This window comes from Crocuta crocuta, unplaced genomic scaffold (genome assembly GCF_008692635.1).
Source record: "Crocuta crocuta isolate KB4526 unplaced genomic scaffold, BGI_CrCroc_1.0 scaffold36, whole genome shotgun sequence".
Taxonomy (NCBI): Eukaryota; Metazoa; Chordata; class Mammalia; order Carnivora; family Hyaenidae; genus Crocuta; species Crocuta crocuta.
The window spans coordinates 18241291-18259438 of NW_027532203.1; the positions used below are offsets into that span (position 1 = coordinate 18241291).

Sequence of the window (18148 nt, forward strand, 5' to 3'; positions counted from 1 at the left end):
TTCTTGCACTAAAAGCTTTCATAGTTGCTAGCCAGGACTCCAGTTAATCCAACAGCATTTACAAGGTACAGAGACAAGATGAAGGATAGAATTAGAGACACAAGAGTCCCAGGAAACTAGCCAGCCCTTTCCAACCTCACCCCTGGCCTCACCAACATTAAACTTCCCATCTGCACCACTGGCCCTTCCAAGGAAGCCAGGATGGAGACCAGAGCCAGTGGGCTGTGCATTGGAAAGGCTAGCACCTAGAGCCTCTGTCTTTGCACCCCAGGAGCAGGCACCGATGCCAATGTGTTCATCATCATCTTTGGGGAGAATGGGGACAGCGGGACCCTGGCCCTGAAGCAGTCAGCCAATTGGAACAAGTTTGAGCGGAACAACACAGACACATTCAACTTCTCTGACATGCTGAGCCTGGGCCACCTCTGCAAGCTGAGAGTCTGGCATGACAACAAAGGTACCTCCTGCTCAAGGTCAGGGTGGTGAGGATGGCAGGCCCCAGCTCTCCTCATGAGCCCTTTCCTGTCCCCCTGGCAGCATATTGACCCTTTTACCACAGGGTGACAGGCAACTAAAAGTGGTTGATTGCCACCATTTTGACACTTGCATCAGTTAGAAACTGTTCTGTATTTCTGGACAAATTTTAGAAATCAAGCTTCGTTCCTAACACCATTATCTTGTTCATTGCTCTTTCCCTAATGCTTATCACATTGCCTGAACTATAGTAGGGACTTTATATAGTTTTAATGGAATTTATTTATAGCCATGTTTCACTCTCTCAGATCCATTTTCTGATTTTTTCATGCTTCAGTCACAGGAAACCACATTTCTCTGAAATCAGTTTTTCCGCATGCCTATTACTTCAAAAATTGAGTCCTGGCCATGAATCTCAGAATCATGACTAGGTCCTCTATTACCAGCTCCCCCACCTTTTCCCCTGTGCACTGACTGTGCACATAACTAGACTTTCTCATTTTTCTTGATGCATTTTTCTTCTATGCCAAAACTCGACAGCCAATTGTTTTGTATTTGCTCACAGTCAAAACCCTGAAAGAAAAGGGAGGCAGCTCAGCACCACGGACAGCTCCATGCAGGTCCAACTGTATTGTTTGCTGCTGCTTACTGTGGTTTACATGCCTGGCTCTTCAAAGACCTTGATTCCTCTGTTGGATAACTCAAGACTATCTGATTGCTTTGGTCCCATAATAACTTCTGGACCTAAAGAAACCCAGGAACAACAATGTTATCCTCTTTCCTTTGAAGGCAGAGAAGTGGGCCTCCTCACCTCCAACCAGTCTTTGGATCTGAAAGCAGGGAAAGGAAGATGTCTGTATCCTCACTGAACCCGAATGGTTTGGATACTAGGGTCAGGAGAGGTACAGGGAAGTCCAGGTTGTGTGCCTAGCTTCCTCTTTATAGTAACTTTCTCCTCCATAGATGGAAGCTTAAATGTTAATATAAGCCAAGACAGCTAAATATGTCCTTAAGTGCTCTCTCTATGCCACATTTTTTCATATTTAGTTTAAAAATATTCAAGCTGCATTATGCTTCCCTTGCATAGCAATTTATGAGGATGAAAATATTTCATTTGAGAGCCTTCCACCAAAAAAAGTTGTGCATCCCTGAAGAGATACCATATAAGTTACAAACATTTAGTTAACTTAATAGCATGGCAGTTATCTCTTCCCTTGATTCTACCTTTCCATCTTTTTTGTTTATCCAGAAATTTTCAATGAAAAAATTTAAGCATGCACAAAAGTGAGGGAAATAGTATAATGAGCTTCCACATACCCATCACATAGATTTGACAGTTATGACTTGTCATACTTGCTTTCCCCTTTTTACTTTTCCTTTTTCTTTCTTATTTTCTTTTTGGTTGCTATGTTTCCCTTTTAAAAATGGACATTTCTAAGTGAAATCCAATGCTACTGTCACACTTAAGCGTGACTTCCTTGTGTCATCCAATTTCCACTCCATATGCAAAGTTCCTTAAGATGAAAAGTGTCTTTTTACTTTGATTTTGCTTGAATCTGGTTGAAAACAAGGTCCACACACTACATTTATCTGTTACCACCCTTTAGTCTCTTTTAATGCAGAGCATGCTGATTCTCTTTATCTTTTCCATGCTATTGGCTTGTTGAAGGAACTGGGCCCAATGATCTGTAGAATGTCTGCAGTCTGGACCTGTCTGTCTGCTTCTTCATGGTGTCCACATTCCAAACAATCTGGAAGTCACCTCTAAAGGCTTGCCTGCATTCAACTTTCTTTGGCAAGTATACTTTATAGGTGATTTCAGGACTTCTTTAAAATGAGAACCATGTATTTCACATTATATTACAGCAGCCCGACTCTTCCTGATGCTCCCGTCCATTAGTGGCTGTAGGGACTGTCAGCCTGGTTACCCCAAACCCCCCACTCCAGTCCTGTAACTTTTCATCTAATGGCTTCATCCAGTAATGATCAATTAAGATTACAAATGGTGGTTTTTTAATTGTCCTTTCTTACTCACTTATTAGCTAGAATTCTGTTCTAAAATAATGCCCCTATGATTACCATGAAATATAGTTCATAGAAGAAAGTCAAGATAAATGATTTATTATTCCCCTTAATTCCAATTACCTGCATAGCTTTTATAACACTGAACAAATTATAATACATTGTCTTTATTTTCTATTCATCTTACTCTTCTTGCTTTCTCTGATGAAAACTCTGGGGAAATGAAGAATCTTTTTACACAAAATTTGATCTATGATTTAAAAAGATCACTATAATGTATGTGGAAGGATAATAATTATAGCACCAAGTATGGGAGTAAAATTCTAGAGAACTAATTATTCGTCAACAAGGTAGTGTGTGCATAGATCATGTCTAATGTGTGCATAGAATGGAATGCCAAACAACTGTGAAAAAGGATGAGGCAGATATTTATGTTCTGATGTGGATTGGCTGTGAGTGAAAAGGGAAGGTGTCAAACAATGTGGGGTTACTATCTTTGTGTAAAAAACAAAAATAAAGTATAACTTTAAAAGAGGAGACTTTGTAAGAAACAGACTCTCTAATAAGAGGTTTCAGATGATTGGGTATTGATCCCCAGGGCCTCCTCTATCAGGCTAGTGCTGGCCACACAGTTGGCCAAGCTGTAACTATGGGTTTGTCTTTACTAGTAAAAGCCAACCATGTGATATCAGCCTGCCCAGAGCTACCTGTTCCCAGCTACATGTTTGATAAGCTCTCCATTGAGCTAGTTGTGGTAGGATCCTTATCAATCACATCCAATATTTTCAAAACAAGGCACTTAATCAGCAATGAAAAAAAAAGAGCTGAGGATGAAGTTTCTTTCATCTTAACGGAGTTGGAGTTTTTACCTTGGTATTTACCATGAAAGGAGGAGGTTGGTTATTTTTTTTTTTTCATAGAATTCTAAGTTGAAAAGAGAATTGGGGATGGGTGAGTGGGCAGTGGGAAGGGAAGCAACCTGCCACCAAGCACCAGGGCAATGTGGGCCAGGAAGATTCCTTCTCTGGATGTCCATGGATAAAGTTAAAGCCAGCCCAGAATCCACCCTTCCCCTCAGCCCACTGCTTTCCTCTGTCACCACCCTACCTGGAGTCCAGGAGGTGTAATTCAGGAGTAAAACCTACCTGGGTGTAAAGCAAGATGAATAGTGTGTTCCAGCAACAGAAATGATCTTGTGATGACCCACATCTCCAATTAATGTCATCCCTCTCCACCAACACTCATACATATACACACACTCACACACTTATAATTCCCATTGATTTCCATTGGTCATTTTGTCATGATGTGATATGATAGAAAGACTATCATCTTGGAGTCAGAAGAGATGGCATTAAGCCAGTGATTCTCAAGGTGTGACCCTGGGACCAGCAGCATCAGCGTGACCAGAGAACTAGTTAGAGATGGACATTTTGGGACCTCACCACAAACCCAGTTAACCAGACTCTCTGGGGTGGGGGAGGGGGGTGCTTAGTAATCTATTTCAACAAGCCTTCCAGGTGATTGCAGTGCAGGTGCTAGTTCTCAGCCTTGGGTATACATTGAAATCACTGGGCAGCTTTAAGCCTGGGTCCTACTCCAGAGGTTCTATTGTAAGTGATTTGGGTAAGGCCTGGATGGTAGAATCAGTCTCTCTTTCTCTCCCTCTCTCTCTCCTTCTCCCTCCTTCCCCACCCACATCCCCATATACATACACACCCCTTCCAAAAGGACCAACATTTTGGCTTCTCATTTTCTGCCTTCATTTTTACTTGCCTCTCCTTCTCTGTTCTGGAAGCCTGTATAAGAACTACTCCAATAAGTCTTATGTGCATCATTTCCAGACTGAACACATTGGGAATTATTAAGCAGTTTAATTCGTTTCATGATATTATCAGGAACCATCTCAGAAAGCAGCCAATTTATAACCTTGTAGGCAGAACTGTCCCTAATGTGGAAAAGTAAGCCTATTATTGAGATTTTTTTAAGTTTATTGATAAAATAACTCACCACTGTTTAACTCAACAGAAGGGTTTTAAATTTTAACATAATTGTTCTAGCAATCATGGTTTTCCACTTCCGTAAAAATCCATGTTTAAAAAATATATGAAGTACTTTTTAAACCCAGAATTGAAGCATCCTAGGACTGCCAGTATGTATGCCCTGCCGGGAGCCTACACATCTATCAACTGCCCCAGAAGTCCAATGGCTCAAGTGTGTGTCCATCTTTGTGTGTCTCTGTGCTTGTTAGATCCTTAAGACCAGCAGCAGGATCTACAGATGTTGCTGTGGGCAGTGTCCAGTACTAGAGAATGGCTTTTTGGTGGGGACAGTGGGATGGCCCCCACACCCCCAGGTGACATGAGAGGGCAGGATGTTAGAATAAAGCATATACATGCCTTCCTTGTGACGTTGCCCTTGTGAACATACTATGAGTAGCACATATCATCACCATAACCTGTCACACCACTGGATTTCCCCCCACAGGTGACAGGTGCTTTGGATTTCAGAGTGCTCAGGGACTTTGAAGAGTGGAGAGTAACTGAACTGGTGCATGGTACAAATAATATGCAGCTGCCGCAGCAAATGAACATGAACTTATACTTGATAGCTGTGACTTGGGGAGACCACTTCTGAGGGAAGCCCTACCAGTTACAACAGAAGTAGCTGTATGTTCAGTATTAGGCCAAGACCTTTTAAGTTTCACATATACCCTGAAGAAGTAGCAGCTTCTTATTCCTTCTGTGAAGGCCGAACAACCAAGGTCCTCAAAGTCCTAACATACACATTCAGCATTCACTGAGAAGCTACTACCTGCCAGTCAATATGCAAGGCATTAGGGAAACAAAAATAAGTAAGACCAGCTCCCTGCCCCCAGGAGCTCATGGTCAGGGGAGCAGACATGTGTAAACAGTGATGACATCGGGTGGTCAGGATGTGGCTAAGGCAGGTGCAGGGTGCTGTGGGAGCAAGGAGGACATCAGATATAGGCCTACTGGGCAATCAGGGGACACCAGGGAAGGCTTCCTGGAGGAACTGATGCCTGCACTGATTTGGAAAGGATAATGGGCATGAGCTAGGTGGATACTGGTGTCAGGAAGTAATAGGATTCATCCTTCAACTGCGTGAACCCCCAGAAAGTCAGTGACCCCACTGTGAATCTGATGAAGGCCCTGAGCCCTCTCCCTGGTGAATGGAATTAGAGCACAATTCCTCAGGGCCCTTAGACTGCTTCATGCCCATACACAAATCCTCCAAGGGCCCATGAACCCCAAGTTAAGGATTTTGCAAAGAGAATTATATTCTCTGGGCTAGAGGAACCCTCAAAGATCATCTAACCCACCTCCTCATTTCATTAAATAGGAAACCAAGGCCCAGAGAAGACAGAGAACTTGTGCAGGGCCACACAGCCAGTGGGCTGGGGGCAGCAGAAAGCTGAAAACGCATTCAGCCCCCAATCCCCACTGTGTCTCTTCCCCAGGGATCTTTCCTGGCTGGCACGTGAGCTACATCGACGTGAAGGACAACTCGCGTGATGAGACCTTCCGCTTCCAGTGTGACTGCTGGCTCTCCAGGAGTGAGGGTGACAGGCAGACACTCCGTGACTTTGCCTGTGCCAACAACGAGATCCGTGATGAGCTGGAGGAGACCAGTATGTGGCGGGGTGGGTGGGGGTGGATGCCAAGGTGTGACTCCTGGGCTGAAGCTTCAGAGTTAAATGCGAGGTAGCTCAGGATGGGATGGAAATGGTGTTGGTAAATCTGAAGTAGAGACCATTATAGCTGGAGGGGAATCAGATGTGCAGTGAAGGAAAGAGTCTTGGGAAGGCACACGAATAAACACCCTAAATGTTACTTGGTGAACTTGGAACAGCCAAGACACTGCTACCAGATCTTGGCCCCAGTCATAGGGATTAACTAGGTAGCAGGAAAAACACTGGGGGGGAGGCTCACTCTGCCCTCAGGGCTGGGCTGGACGTTTTGGTGGGAAGCCATCTCTGGTTTGTTTTTTATCATGGGCTCCATAAAACTGCTACCTTTGGCAACACCTGACAAATCAAGACTTCTGGAAACAGAATTTGTAGGGGGAGCCAGCATCTCCATCGGCCACTTTCTTTGATCCTTCCTCAGGTGATATTTAAAGGGAAAGAGTTTAAATTGATCCCTAGAGTGGATGGCCATTCACTAGGGAGTCGTTTCTTTAATACAGATGCCAGTGTCTGGATCCAACAGATTTGAGGAAGCCTTATCAAAGGCAGAGCCTGGTATAAAGAAAGGACTTTTTAACCTTAGTTTTTAAGGTAACGCTAACTGCAGCAAGAGGTGAACCTCAAACCTCAATGGCTTAACAAACCAAATTGTATTTCTCACTCATGTAATAAACCATGCAGTGTGGTTGTTGGCAGGAGACCTTCCACACTGTAATTCAGAGACCCAAGCTCTTTTGATCTGTGTCTCTGCCGTTTTCAACATATGGCTCTTACATGTCTTGGAAAAGGGAAAAGAAGGTGGAGTAGGCATACTCCCCTACCTTCTTAACAAAATTGACTCACTTTCTATTAGTGAGGACTAATCACTGGATTCCATCTAGATGCAAGGGTACCTGGGAAATGTAGTGCCTAGCTGGACAGCCCCTGGGGTGGGGGTAAAGGAAAGGAAGCATGGATCTTTGGTAGAAAGCCACCCCACTCATGTCGTCCACACCATCCAAACTCTCCAATGATGAGGTTAGCTGCTCTCAGAGGTAGTGAGCCCTAAGTCCCAGGTAGCATCCAAAGGAGGGGCCAAGCACCCCCTTGTCAGGCTTACTGTACAAGGATCCCTGCCCTAATTCAGAGGATGGAGTCCCAGCTTCTGTAAACCACACTTACTGAGGAATCACTGGGTGCCCAGCTTTATTGTAGATGCTGTGAGGGGTACACACACCGCTTTGTGACCTCCAGTTTATTTGTATTGACCTTTGCACATGGTTAGTCTCCTTATAAACTATAAGCTCCCACAGGTCAGGGATAGAGTCACTCATGTGTGTAGCCTTCTACAGCTCTGCAGGCCTTGGAACTCCATAGGTGCACTGTTACTGCTCAGGGGATGGAAGAAGAGGCAGTCCTTTGTCTTGGAGCCTCAAAATCTTGTTAGAGGGAGACGCTTAAGCCCCTTATGCAATAGGAATGCTTAAGTCCCTGACACATGTGCCAAGATGAGCAATAGTGGCTCCTCAGGCCATTGACGTTCAGGGGAGGAGAGATTCGTGAGGCTCAGAGCATAATCACTGAGTCTCCTTCACAGATTTCCTGGCAAACAGCTGCTAAGACCTGCGGGGGCTGAGCTGGCAGGGAGATTGCAGAGGGGAGGTGGCACTTGCATTTGTTCCAGAAGGGTGTTACAGACTGGAGATTTGACCCCAGGGGCATGGAGCCCAGGATCCAGCCTGGATGGCTGGTCTTTACTGAGAGGCTGTGGAGGGCAGAGCAGCGCCTTCTAGAAGTCCATAGAGGGACAGACAGCCACACCTGTGTCTTCAGGTGGAGGGTCATCCTGGGGAGAGCCCTTGACACAGCCGGGGCCAAACATCCCAGTCCTCAGCGACCTTTATTTAACCGTTTGGCAAAGATTTACTGAGTACCTACTAAGTGCCACAGACTATTCTGAGTTCTGGGACACACCAGTGAATAGAAGACCCTGCCCTTCTGGCACTTACTCTCAGTGTCTGTGACCCCTGGAGTGCCTCTGGGCATTCAGCTTGTGAGAACAACACCCTCTCATACTCGAACAGAGCTTCATATGTGGAAAGCACTCTACGCCTCTGTTCTCATTAGATCTTCACAGCCCCACTCCCACCCCGTGAGCTAGATAGGGTGCACATTCACACCTCTATACCATGGGCAAGGAAAACAAAAGCCCAGAAAGGTGAAGTGACATATCTAAGGCCCATTCACAGCTGGTACGATCCAGGTGACCTGAATGCTAGACCAGGACTCACTGCACTGCTGCTGGCTGTCTTGTCTTTATTGGGCCTGGCTGCTATTCCAAATGGGTCGACTGCCCCACCTGCCTTAGCCCCCTGTTCCCCACATTCACCTCCAGGTCTTGTTAGCAGCTCCAGAAGCTGCTCCCAGGCCTGTGCAAGCACTTGCCTCTGCAGAGGATTCCCATGTGCAGCAGAGCTGAAAGCCAGGGGCAGCCTTTAAATAACACTGACATCTGGGTTCTATTCCCAAATGCTGGTGCAATTAATCCAGGGTAAGGCCTAGGCAGTAGGATTACATGTTCTTGCTTGCACATGCATGCACACGCACGCACACACACACATGCATGCACACATCTGCATGTGCCCACATGCTCACGCTCACGTGAGTGCACACATACACACACCCTTGGGAGGACGAAATACATGTCTCTCGCTGGGATGTCCTCTAGCAAGACCAGTGCTTCCCTCTTTACAGCCCTTCCCCCCCGCCCCCGTTCTCCCTCCCTTGACACCGTTAGGGCTGCTCAGTCAGCCTTCTCCACAGCATTCCCAGACCAAACACAGTCCAGTTTGATGGCCTGCTCCCCAGGAGTGGAGGACTTCACCGTGTGACCGGGCAGCTCTGCTAGAAAATCTGTCTTTATGCTCACATTCTTGAAGCTTCCACTCTTTGGCAGTCCCAATGAAGCCAAACAGAAAATTTGGGGAGTGGCCAGGACTCTTGGTTGTGTGTGCCTGAACCCCAAATCTAAGCCGGCTCTGGCTGAGACGGAACGTGTTGTCCCCCAGGACTCCAAGGCTCCAGTGGAGCTGGCTGCCACTTGGCCATTTCCGGAGGCTCCAGTCGTTTGAGTACATCCCCACCCCCTCTCCTCTCAGCTCTGCTTCTCTCTCTGCATCATGGGAAGATGGCCGCTGGTAGCCTGAGCCCCACAGCCTTCCACTTACCAGCCTCCGTGGAAGGGGAGAGTGTCTCCCATGGGAAGATCCTGATGGGCCATGCAAACCACATCGCAGGAGCTCCTCAGAGCAAAGACACTCCTTTTTTTTTTTTTTTTTTTTNCACATGCCATGTGTGGTCTGTGGTAGTCAGTGTGTGGGGGGCTGCAGGTGGGGCTCTAGGGCTCCCAGAGTCTGCCCCCACCCTGACACAGCACCCACAAAACAAATGTTGCTGAGTAAATGCAGATACACTCAAAAGAGGCGCAGGGGAGGGGTGCGGTGGTGCTGAGTGTGACACCAGCTTGAGACAGGGCAGGACTGTGTGTGGATAGGGCTCAGGGCTCTCCTGGAGTCTGGCCCCTGTGTGGCTTCCCCCTCCCCTCCCCCATTCTGCCTTCTCTGCACAGGATCTCCATTTTGCATCTGGGGGGTGGGGGACTGTCCATCCCGGAGAGCCAGGCCCCAGCACCTGTCCCCAAACTCCCTCTGCCGACCCCCTGCTTCCTGGTGTTTCACTCCCAGCGGCTCCATGGTCACCAGGCAAAGCAGCTGCACTATAAATAAAAGACATGCTTGCGGTGGCTGCAAGTGGGGCAGGTTTTTGTTGTAGTGCCTCGTGGGGACTCTAGCCTGCCCCCAGGCTGTGGTCTAAGATCACACGGAGGACAGAGAAGCTGCAGGTGGGGGGCTGCTTCCCCCAGCTGACCTTCCCCCACCTTCTCCACTGCAGCCTACGAGATCGTCATAGAAACGGGCAATGGAGGCGAAACCAGGGAGAACGTCTGGCTCATCCTGGAAGGCAGGAAGCATCGATCCAAAGAGTTTCTTGTGGAAAATTCTTCCCGACAGCGGGCCTTTAGGAAGTAGGAAGAGGGGTTCTCACTGGGGAGTAAGGGGTGTGGGGTGGGTGAGAGAGGGACCCCCAAAATCAACCCCCTTGGTGGGCACCCTAAGTATACAAATGTGCCCAAACTGTAAGCACTTATTGAGTGCCTACTGTGTGCCAGTCTTGTGTGAACTCCTACGGATGGATGAAACAGGAGGCTTATAAAAGGGAAAGGAGGGGATTGCCTCACAAACAGAGGCCAGTATAAGAGAGGAGAATTTAATTATTCCAACCACTAAAAGGAAAGGACAATTCTATCACCAGACAGAAGTGCCAATTATCATTAGTATGGCAATCATTCTACAGAATATCAATATATTAAATTAACACATTGTGCACCTTACATTTACACAGGTTTATGTCAAATAGATTTCAGTTTTAAAAAGTTAATGGAAAGCTACAGCAAAAATTAGTAATTAATTAAGGAGAGCCCACCGTACAGCAGGACCAGGAATCATTGCAGACCTCGTCCAAGTCTGTGCAGACAGCACAGTATAGTTGAGCCATAAAACTGAAAGAAAGCAGCGTAAGACACCGTAGACTAAGTTCTACTTAGGAGATGGAAGGGAAGAGAGAGCCTCTAAGATGCTTTGCAGGAAAATCAAAATCCAGTCTCGGGTAAAGGCGCTTCTTCTCACCACTCCTGGTTGGCAGGTGCAGCCAGAGAACCTCACCTCCTCCTCCGCACCAGAGCCCCTCTGAACGGTCCACATGCCCACTTCATCTCCCCACCCCCACCAGGACTGCTTACAGAAGTCTCCCCCTCCTGTGACCCACTGTACCTTTCACTTGAACTCCCTCTGCATCGGGATGATGTCTGAGCTCCTTAGAGTGGCGCTCACGGACCACCACAGAGGGCCGCACCCCACCTTTTCCATTCCCACTCCCCTGGCTGGACCCCGCCCCCTGCAGCCGAGCCAACATGCCCCCCAGAGATGCTTCCTTGCCCTAAGTCCCCATCCCATGACTTCACCAAGTCAGTCCACCTCAGGGGCCTCTTCCCTTCCTCCCTTCGCTGTGCTCTCTGAATCCCACCACCCTCACCCGCCTCCCAGCTCTGTCTGCTTCATGATGTCACCACTCCCCCTGCTGGGATCAGGCAGCCTGAAGGGGTTTTTAGTGGCTGTGGTTGTCTTGTTCCAGCACTACACTGAACCCCTCCAAGAATGCAGGGCTGACATCAGGTCGAGGTTACCATTCTATCCCTACCCCTTAGACCAGTGCCTGGAATGCAGTAGGCATGCAGTAAATGCTCACTTTCTGCAGTGGTCGTGGGCATCTCTTACTGGCCGTGCTTTTGTGTCCTGCAGGGGGACCACGGACACATTTGAATTTGACAGCGTCTACTTGGGGGACATTGCCTCCCTCTGCGTGGGCCATCTCGCCAGGGAGGACCGGTTCATCCCCAAGAGAGAGCTCGTCTGGCATGTCAAGACCATCACCATCACGGAGATGGAGTATGGCAATGTGTATGTACTGTGCCTCCACCCCTCCCCCTGCAAGGGCTGCTCCCTCCGCACAGAGGGATGGGGCTAGACCACAGGCAAGACACCAGGGCCCAGGGAGCTCTCCCCTGCCAGGCCCCCTCATTCAGGAAACTTACAAGGGAGGGAGGGATGAGGCAGCTGTCCTGTTCTGGAACTTTCTGAGCCATCGGCCTACCCTCAGAGGCAGGGACTAAACCAGATGAATTTAAGGGCTCCCGCCTTTTAATCCAGGGACACTTCCTTGGAAGAAGTAAGCCAAACTCCCCAGACAGCGGATGCTTCCCTTTCCTCCCCCTACCATCACCGTGTGATGACAGAGAAATACAGCTGTGAAGGCTGATGCTTCCACTGTCACAGTGAAAGCCCTGCCATTCTTGTGGGCAGAGTGGGGACCAGAGTCCAAGTGGAGTCATCCCGTGGCCCGCCTGCCTCTGAGGACCCGGATCAGGAGTTTTACATTTCCCCCACCAGGGCCTTCTGGAGGCTCAGGCATTTCTGCAGGATTAAGGGTTTTAGTTACCTGGGTAACAGTCCACAGCCATCAGTTTTTCTAATTAAAACCACTTGGTTACCACACTGGATGCCAAAAAGCGCCCCGAGGCCCTGGAAGGCGGGCAGACAGTATGAAGGCAGCAGGAAAGGAGGAAGGGGAAGCCTAGGGCAATGCCCCAGGGAGTGAGTGACAGGTGAGATGTGCAGCTCAGGGGCCAGCCTGCCACTGCTCGCTGGGTCACCCCCAGAGCCGCTGCCCCCGCCCCCGCTCCTGGAGCTGGCCCTGCCCGCGGCGCCGCCGTCACAGCGAGCACACCAGACAGAAGCAGCAGCCAGGTGCAGGCTCAACCCAGGCATGAACCCCGGCTGCCTGCTCTGGCCTCAGGAGCTCAGGTCACTCAAGGCAGTGTCTGTCCATGCTCCCCGGGTGACAGCAGGCTCCCTGGGATTGGCTCCCTCTGATGGAGCTTCCCCTTTGGGAATCGCTCAGGAAAGGGTCTGACTGACAGACTTCTGTCTTAACCAACCAGCTCAGGCTGTGCTATCAAAATCTTGCAGACTGTGTAGCTCAAATAGCAGACCTTTTTTTCTCACAGTTTTGGAGGCTGGAAATCAGAGGTCAGGATACCAGCATGGTTGGGTGCTGGTGAGGCCTTTCTCTGTGGCTTGTGTGTCGTCATGGCAGAGAGAGAGAGAGAGAGAATATGAACTCAGATAAAGGCACTATTCTCATCAAGGGGCCCCACCCTCATGACCTCATCTAAACCTACTCACCTCCCAAATACCATCCAAATGCCGCTGGCACATCGGGGGTTAGGGCTTGAGCATATGAATTTGGAGGTGGGACATAATTCAGTCCCTTTCCGGCTGCAATGTTATCCGTTGCTCTTTTAGAGAAAGACTAGCCGGTTACAGTAAATACCAATGAGACTTGAGAGCTGGGACACAGAGGCCCAGAGGAGTCACCAGCTCACCCAGCAAGCCGGGGCCAGGGCAGAGCCCCTTCTGCAGCCACTGCCTCCCAACCACATGGAGTCAAAGCCACACCTCTGTAAACCCCCCAAGTAAACCAAACGGTGCAAGAAAATACAATATAATACAATGCAACCCAGTGCAGTAATGAAATGAAATAGTCCTCACTTGAGTTAGCTTTAAACCAGCTATGGTGGCTGTAAGAAAGAGAGAGAGCCCAAGATCTCAGCATCACCAAGCACCTTCCAGTCTCAGAAGGAAGGGAAATAGAAGCTCAGCCAATGAACTTCCTGCCCCACAGTCCCAGGGCCGAGTTGTAGAATTTCTCATCTGGGGGAAAGAAGCCACCATCTCTACACCCTCAAGAGTGTGGCCTTTTGTCAGTTTATCCCTAGGGCTGGAGGGGAGGATGGGATGTCCGTGGAATGAGGGCTCTGCCCAAAGGGAAGGGAGGTGCAGAGAGTCCAGACCCCGAATACTAGAGCTGTCACCTGGTCAGCCATGTGGTGTCATGCAGTAACCCATCACCTCTCTGTGCTCACTCCCTCGCTCCGGGAAGACAGCTGGGTGTTCACTGGGGTCTGGCACTGGGGAAGGACAGCAGGGGTCCAGGGAGCTCTCAGAGCTTGTCCTCAGCCCAGCAGCCTGTGCAGATCTCAGCTTGGTTCCCGTCGGGTGGCATATATGCGTCATGGTTCCTTTCCAACCACCACGTTATCCGTACTGCTTGGACTTCTGTGAGTCACAGATGAATTTAATCTCAGCCTCCTATAAACACAGTCATCTCGTTTTCACCTTTCAACCGTTTCCAGTTCTGACTTCTCCTCAGCAATGTGCGGTACCTTCTAACCAGTCTTCCTTCTCCACTAAGATCCCTAGGGTGTCGCTGGAAAGACACACAGGGGCTTTTCTTTCTTTTTTTTTTAAACCAAAAATAACTTTATTCTTTTATCTCAATATCATATATGATACACAGCCATTATAAAAATCCAGATAGTACAAATAGTTTTGTATAAAGGGGCGCCTGGGTGGCTTAGTCGGTTAAGCGTCCGACTTTCGCTTAGGTCATGATCTCGCAGTTCGTGGGTTCGGGCCCCGCGTAGGGCTCTGTGCTGACTCCCGGCTCAGAGCCTGGAGCCTGTTTCAGAATCTGTGTCTCCCTCTCTCTCTGACCCTCCCCTGCTCACGCTGTCTCTCTCTCTCTCTCCTAGAAATAAATAAATAAATATTTAAAAAAAAAAGAAAGTAACACTTCCCTAAAGCCCTACCCATCAGAGATGGCCACCATGAGTATTTGGTGACCCCACTCTCTCTGACACTTTTCTAATATCTCACAAACACTGTTCACAGACGTGTGGTCATATTTACACGTTTTTCAAATGTATTTAATTTCTTTTCATTTGTTATTTCTTGCTTTTGCCTTTATGCTTCCTGATGGCCCTTTCCTCCTTTCCAGTGGGCCCACATCTAGAGTCATGACCCCAAGAAGCCCTAGGGTCCCACAGTTTGGTGATCTTATAATTATATACATTAGAAACCTTTTCCTTATGGGTCTACTAGGGAATATTTTTCAGCCATTAAAAATAATGAATTAAATAGGTACCAGATGACTTGGAGCAATTCCCGGGAAAAGCAAGATATGGGAAAACACATATTATATGATGCCATTTTGTAAAGGGAACACTGACGTCCTGCATATGTCTGTCTGTGTGGGTCTGTGCATGGTTGGGTGAAATGGAAGGAAATTTGGCAAGATACACGCACAACCGCTCCATGGGTTATCTGAGGTAAAGGTGGGATGTGGAAGTGGAGAGGAAGGAGGGAAAAAGGAGAGAGGGCCAAGCAGAAAGGGGAAGAAAAGGAGTGTATTTAGAAAAACACGCATGTGATCACATGATTTGTGCATTTATAGAGAATTATGTATATCAGAATTTGCATAAAGAAATACATTTTTAAAGAATGTCTAAACAAAGATTGAAGCTGTATCCCCCTCTGAGAAAGTGTGGCATGTAACAACAATCCGGATTTATCAAGTGATGAACTGGGGGAAGAGAGATCTTGAAACAGAATGCGGATTTCCTGCCAGTGTCTTTCAGGGGCTGGCTCCTCAGGTGGCTAGGCAGGCTGGCTCTGGGCCTGGCTCTGGCTCACCTTGAGCAGTGACTCCTCTTCTCTGAGACTTAGTTTCCCCTTCTGTGAAATGGGAGGATGATGCCTGCAGCTCAGGGTTGTCGTGGGAGCGCTGGCACCGAGGAAGCAAGCAGAAAATCCAGCCTTTTTGCGGTTATGCATTTTCATCTAAAAGGGGTCTGATTGTGCACCACTGGGCACGCCCTTTTAGGGCTGCATTCCTGAAGTCATCAGTCAGGATAGCTTATTTCAGAAGATGTTAAAATAACAGCAGATGGAGAATGGGAAGAAGCCATAGAAGTTGTTCAGTTCAAACCTCTAGCATTGCCAATGGGAAAATCAAGGTCTGGGTAGTAGACGTGGCTTGCCCAAGTTCACAGGAGTGGTAGGTGGCAGGGCTGGGGTAGACCCAAGGCCCCCTTGCACTCCATGCAGTGTTTTCTCACTGTGCTCCCTGACTTTCTCCCTTGTAATTAATTATTATACTAACTACCATTACCCACAGGGTAAAATTGCGGGTGTGGAGGGTGGGGATAGAGAAGGGACATTTTAGTCCAAGACCATTTCTCTTGGCCCTGAACTTGCTTCTGCTTATGGTGGCATCTTCAATACAGGACTTTTTCTTACCCCTTGCACCCCTCAGACCATGAGCACAGGCATGTACATGTGGGCGTGCATGCACACACACACGCATGCACACACACATACACACACACACTCATAGTTCAACTCAGCCCAGTGCAAGGGATTTGGGATATTTCCACTTTGCTTTTGCCTGGATCCCACAGCTATCTCTGAAGGTGAGAACACCAAGTGCAAACATTTATCAGTCCCTTTGAAAGAGCAAGGGGATCAGCGTGGTTGGTGTGGAGTGAGCTTAGTTAAACAGGGCCAGGTGCCCAGTCAGAAAGGCAAACACCAGGCAGAGGGTTCGATCAAATAGGGTCAGGCCTTGGTAAGGTGATGGTTTTTACTTAATCTAAGAAGCCATTGGAAGGTTCTGAGCAGAGGAATTACATTCTTGGACTTTCATTTCAACCGGGTCACTTGGCTGCTGTGTAAAGAATGGACCACAGAGGACAGTAAGTAGGGAGACCAGCAAGGAGGCTGATCTAGGTGGGAGGAGGTACCGGTGACTTGGACCAGGCAGGCGGCAGGGCAGATACTTTTTCAAGTGGCTGATTCTAGACCTATGTTAAAGACGGGTTCAATGGGATTTGCTGGTAGATTTGATATGGAGTGTGGGGGGATAGAAATGAGAAGATTTCCAGAAAGAAAGGATGCCCCTTGCTGTGGCTTTTAATACAAACAAGACCCCATCCTCATATTTTAATGCAGACATTTCCAACCCCAGTCTCCTGCCACCTGGAGAGGAATCAGTTATGGCCCAGGGGCCCCGGGGGGCGGGGGGTGTGAGCCTTGGCTGGTGTCCACTGAGCCTCCTCCCTCCCTGCTAGGTACTTCTTCAACTGTGACTGCCTCATCCCCCTCAAGAGGAAGAGGAAGTACTTCAAGGTGTTCGAGGTCACCAAGACAACGGAGAGCTTTGCCAGCAAGGTCCAGAGCCTGGTGCCGGTCAAGTACGAGGTCATTGTGACGACGGGCTATGAGCCAGGTGCAGGCACAGACGCCAATGTCTTCGTGACCATCTTTGGGGCCAACGGGGACACGGGCAAGCGGGAGCTGAAGCAGAAAATGCGTAACCTCTTCGAGCGGGGCAGCACCGACCGCTTCTTCCTGGAGACGCTGGAGTTGGGCGAGCTGCGCAAGGTGCGGGTGGAGCACGACAGCAGTGGCTACTACTCGGGCTGGCTGGTGGAGAAGGTGGAAGTCACCAACACCAGCACCGGAGTGGCCACCATCTTCAATTGTGGCCGGTGGCTGGACAAGAAGCATGGGGACGGGCTCACCTGGAGAGACCTCTTCCCTTCCGTCTGAGGGGCTGGAGGCTCTCCATCCCACCATCCTGCCAAGATGCTCCTGACCGCACCTTCCTGCCTGTCCTTCACCTTGACTTTCAACAGGCCTTTCCCAGAGCCTCCTGGAGCTGGGGAAGGGTGGCATGTGTGGCATGGTGGCCCAGAACGTCATGGTTCTCTGGAGGCCACCGCAGGGGACCACTTATGGGGGCCTGCCCCTCCTCAGCCCCCTGCACCTACAGGAATCAATCAACATGTGTCAGAGTCCCTGGCTGCACAAAAATAACTTTTTGCATTTTCGTTTCCAGTAACAGCGGTGGCCAGGCTGAGACTTGCTGCTGAGTGTAGATGGGAAATTGGGGCTTCACCCAGGGGATAGAAGTGGGGAAGCGAAGGCCATCGAGATGGTGTATTTTAAGAGAAAACTAATTAACACGTTTTTCCCAAAAAAGCTGGGCTAATTAAATTATTACTGACCACACCCCACAAAGGACTCATCTTGGCATCTGCTCACTAAGAAATGCATCCTTTCCCCCAGTTTCAATAAATCCAGTGGCAAACAGAGAAAAGCATCAGGAGGTAGTGTTTTAGCCCTGTCCGGGGGGGGAAGGGTTATGAGCCTGCAAAAAGAATAAAAAATGATTCTTTCCATCATTTATGGAAAACGCCGTGCCAGGTGCCCACTGGTTGTTCTGGCCTGTGAGAACACAGTTTAGACCCAGAGACCTGAACAGAAGGAGATGGGGTGGGGGGACAGAGAGGAGCACAAAATAAAGGTGCGGTTTCTGTCCTCCAAGGGGTATGACCTTGATGGAGAGGCTGCAGGAGAAATACACACACACCTCCCTCATGGACAG

General features: G+C 48.7%; 1 protein-coding gene across 2 annotated transcripts in view; it reads left to right on the forward strand.

Moving 5' to 3' along the window:
• LOXHD1 (lipoxygenase homology PLAT domains 1) overlaps positions 1-17854 on the forward strand; it is a 158008-nt gene extending 140154 nt beyond the window's left edge. For both annotated transcript variants that reach the window (XM_077777637.1, XM_077777638.1), the window contains 5 exons: positions 272-457; positions 5978-6148; positions 10136-10268; positions 11602-11760; positions 16830-17854. In XM_077777637.1, the coding sequence (XP_077633763.1) occupies positions 272-457; positions 5978-6148; positions 10136-10268; positions 11602-11760; positions 16830-17310 (1130 nt within the window). In that variant the 3' untranslated portion in view covers positions 17311-17854. The remainder of the gene's footprint in view (positions 1-271; positions 458-5977; positions 6149-10135; positions 10269-11601; positions 11761-16829) is intronic.
• Positions 17855-18148: the final 294 nt, after the last annotated feature.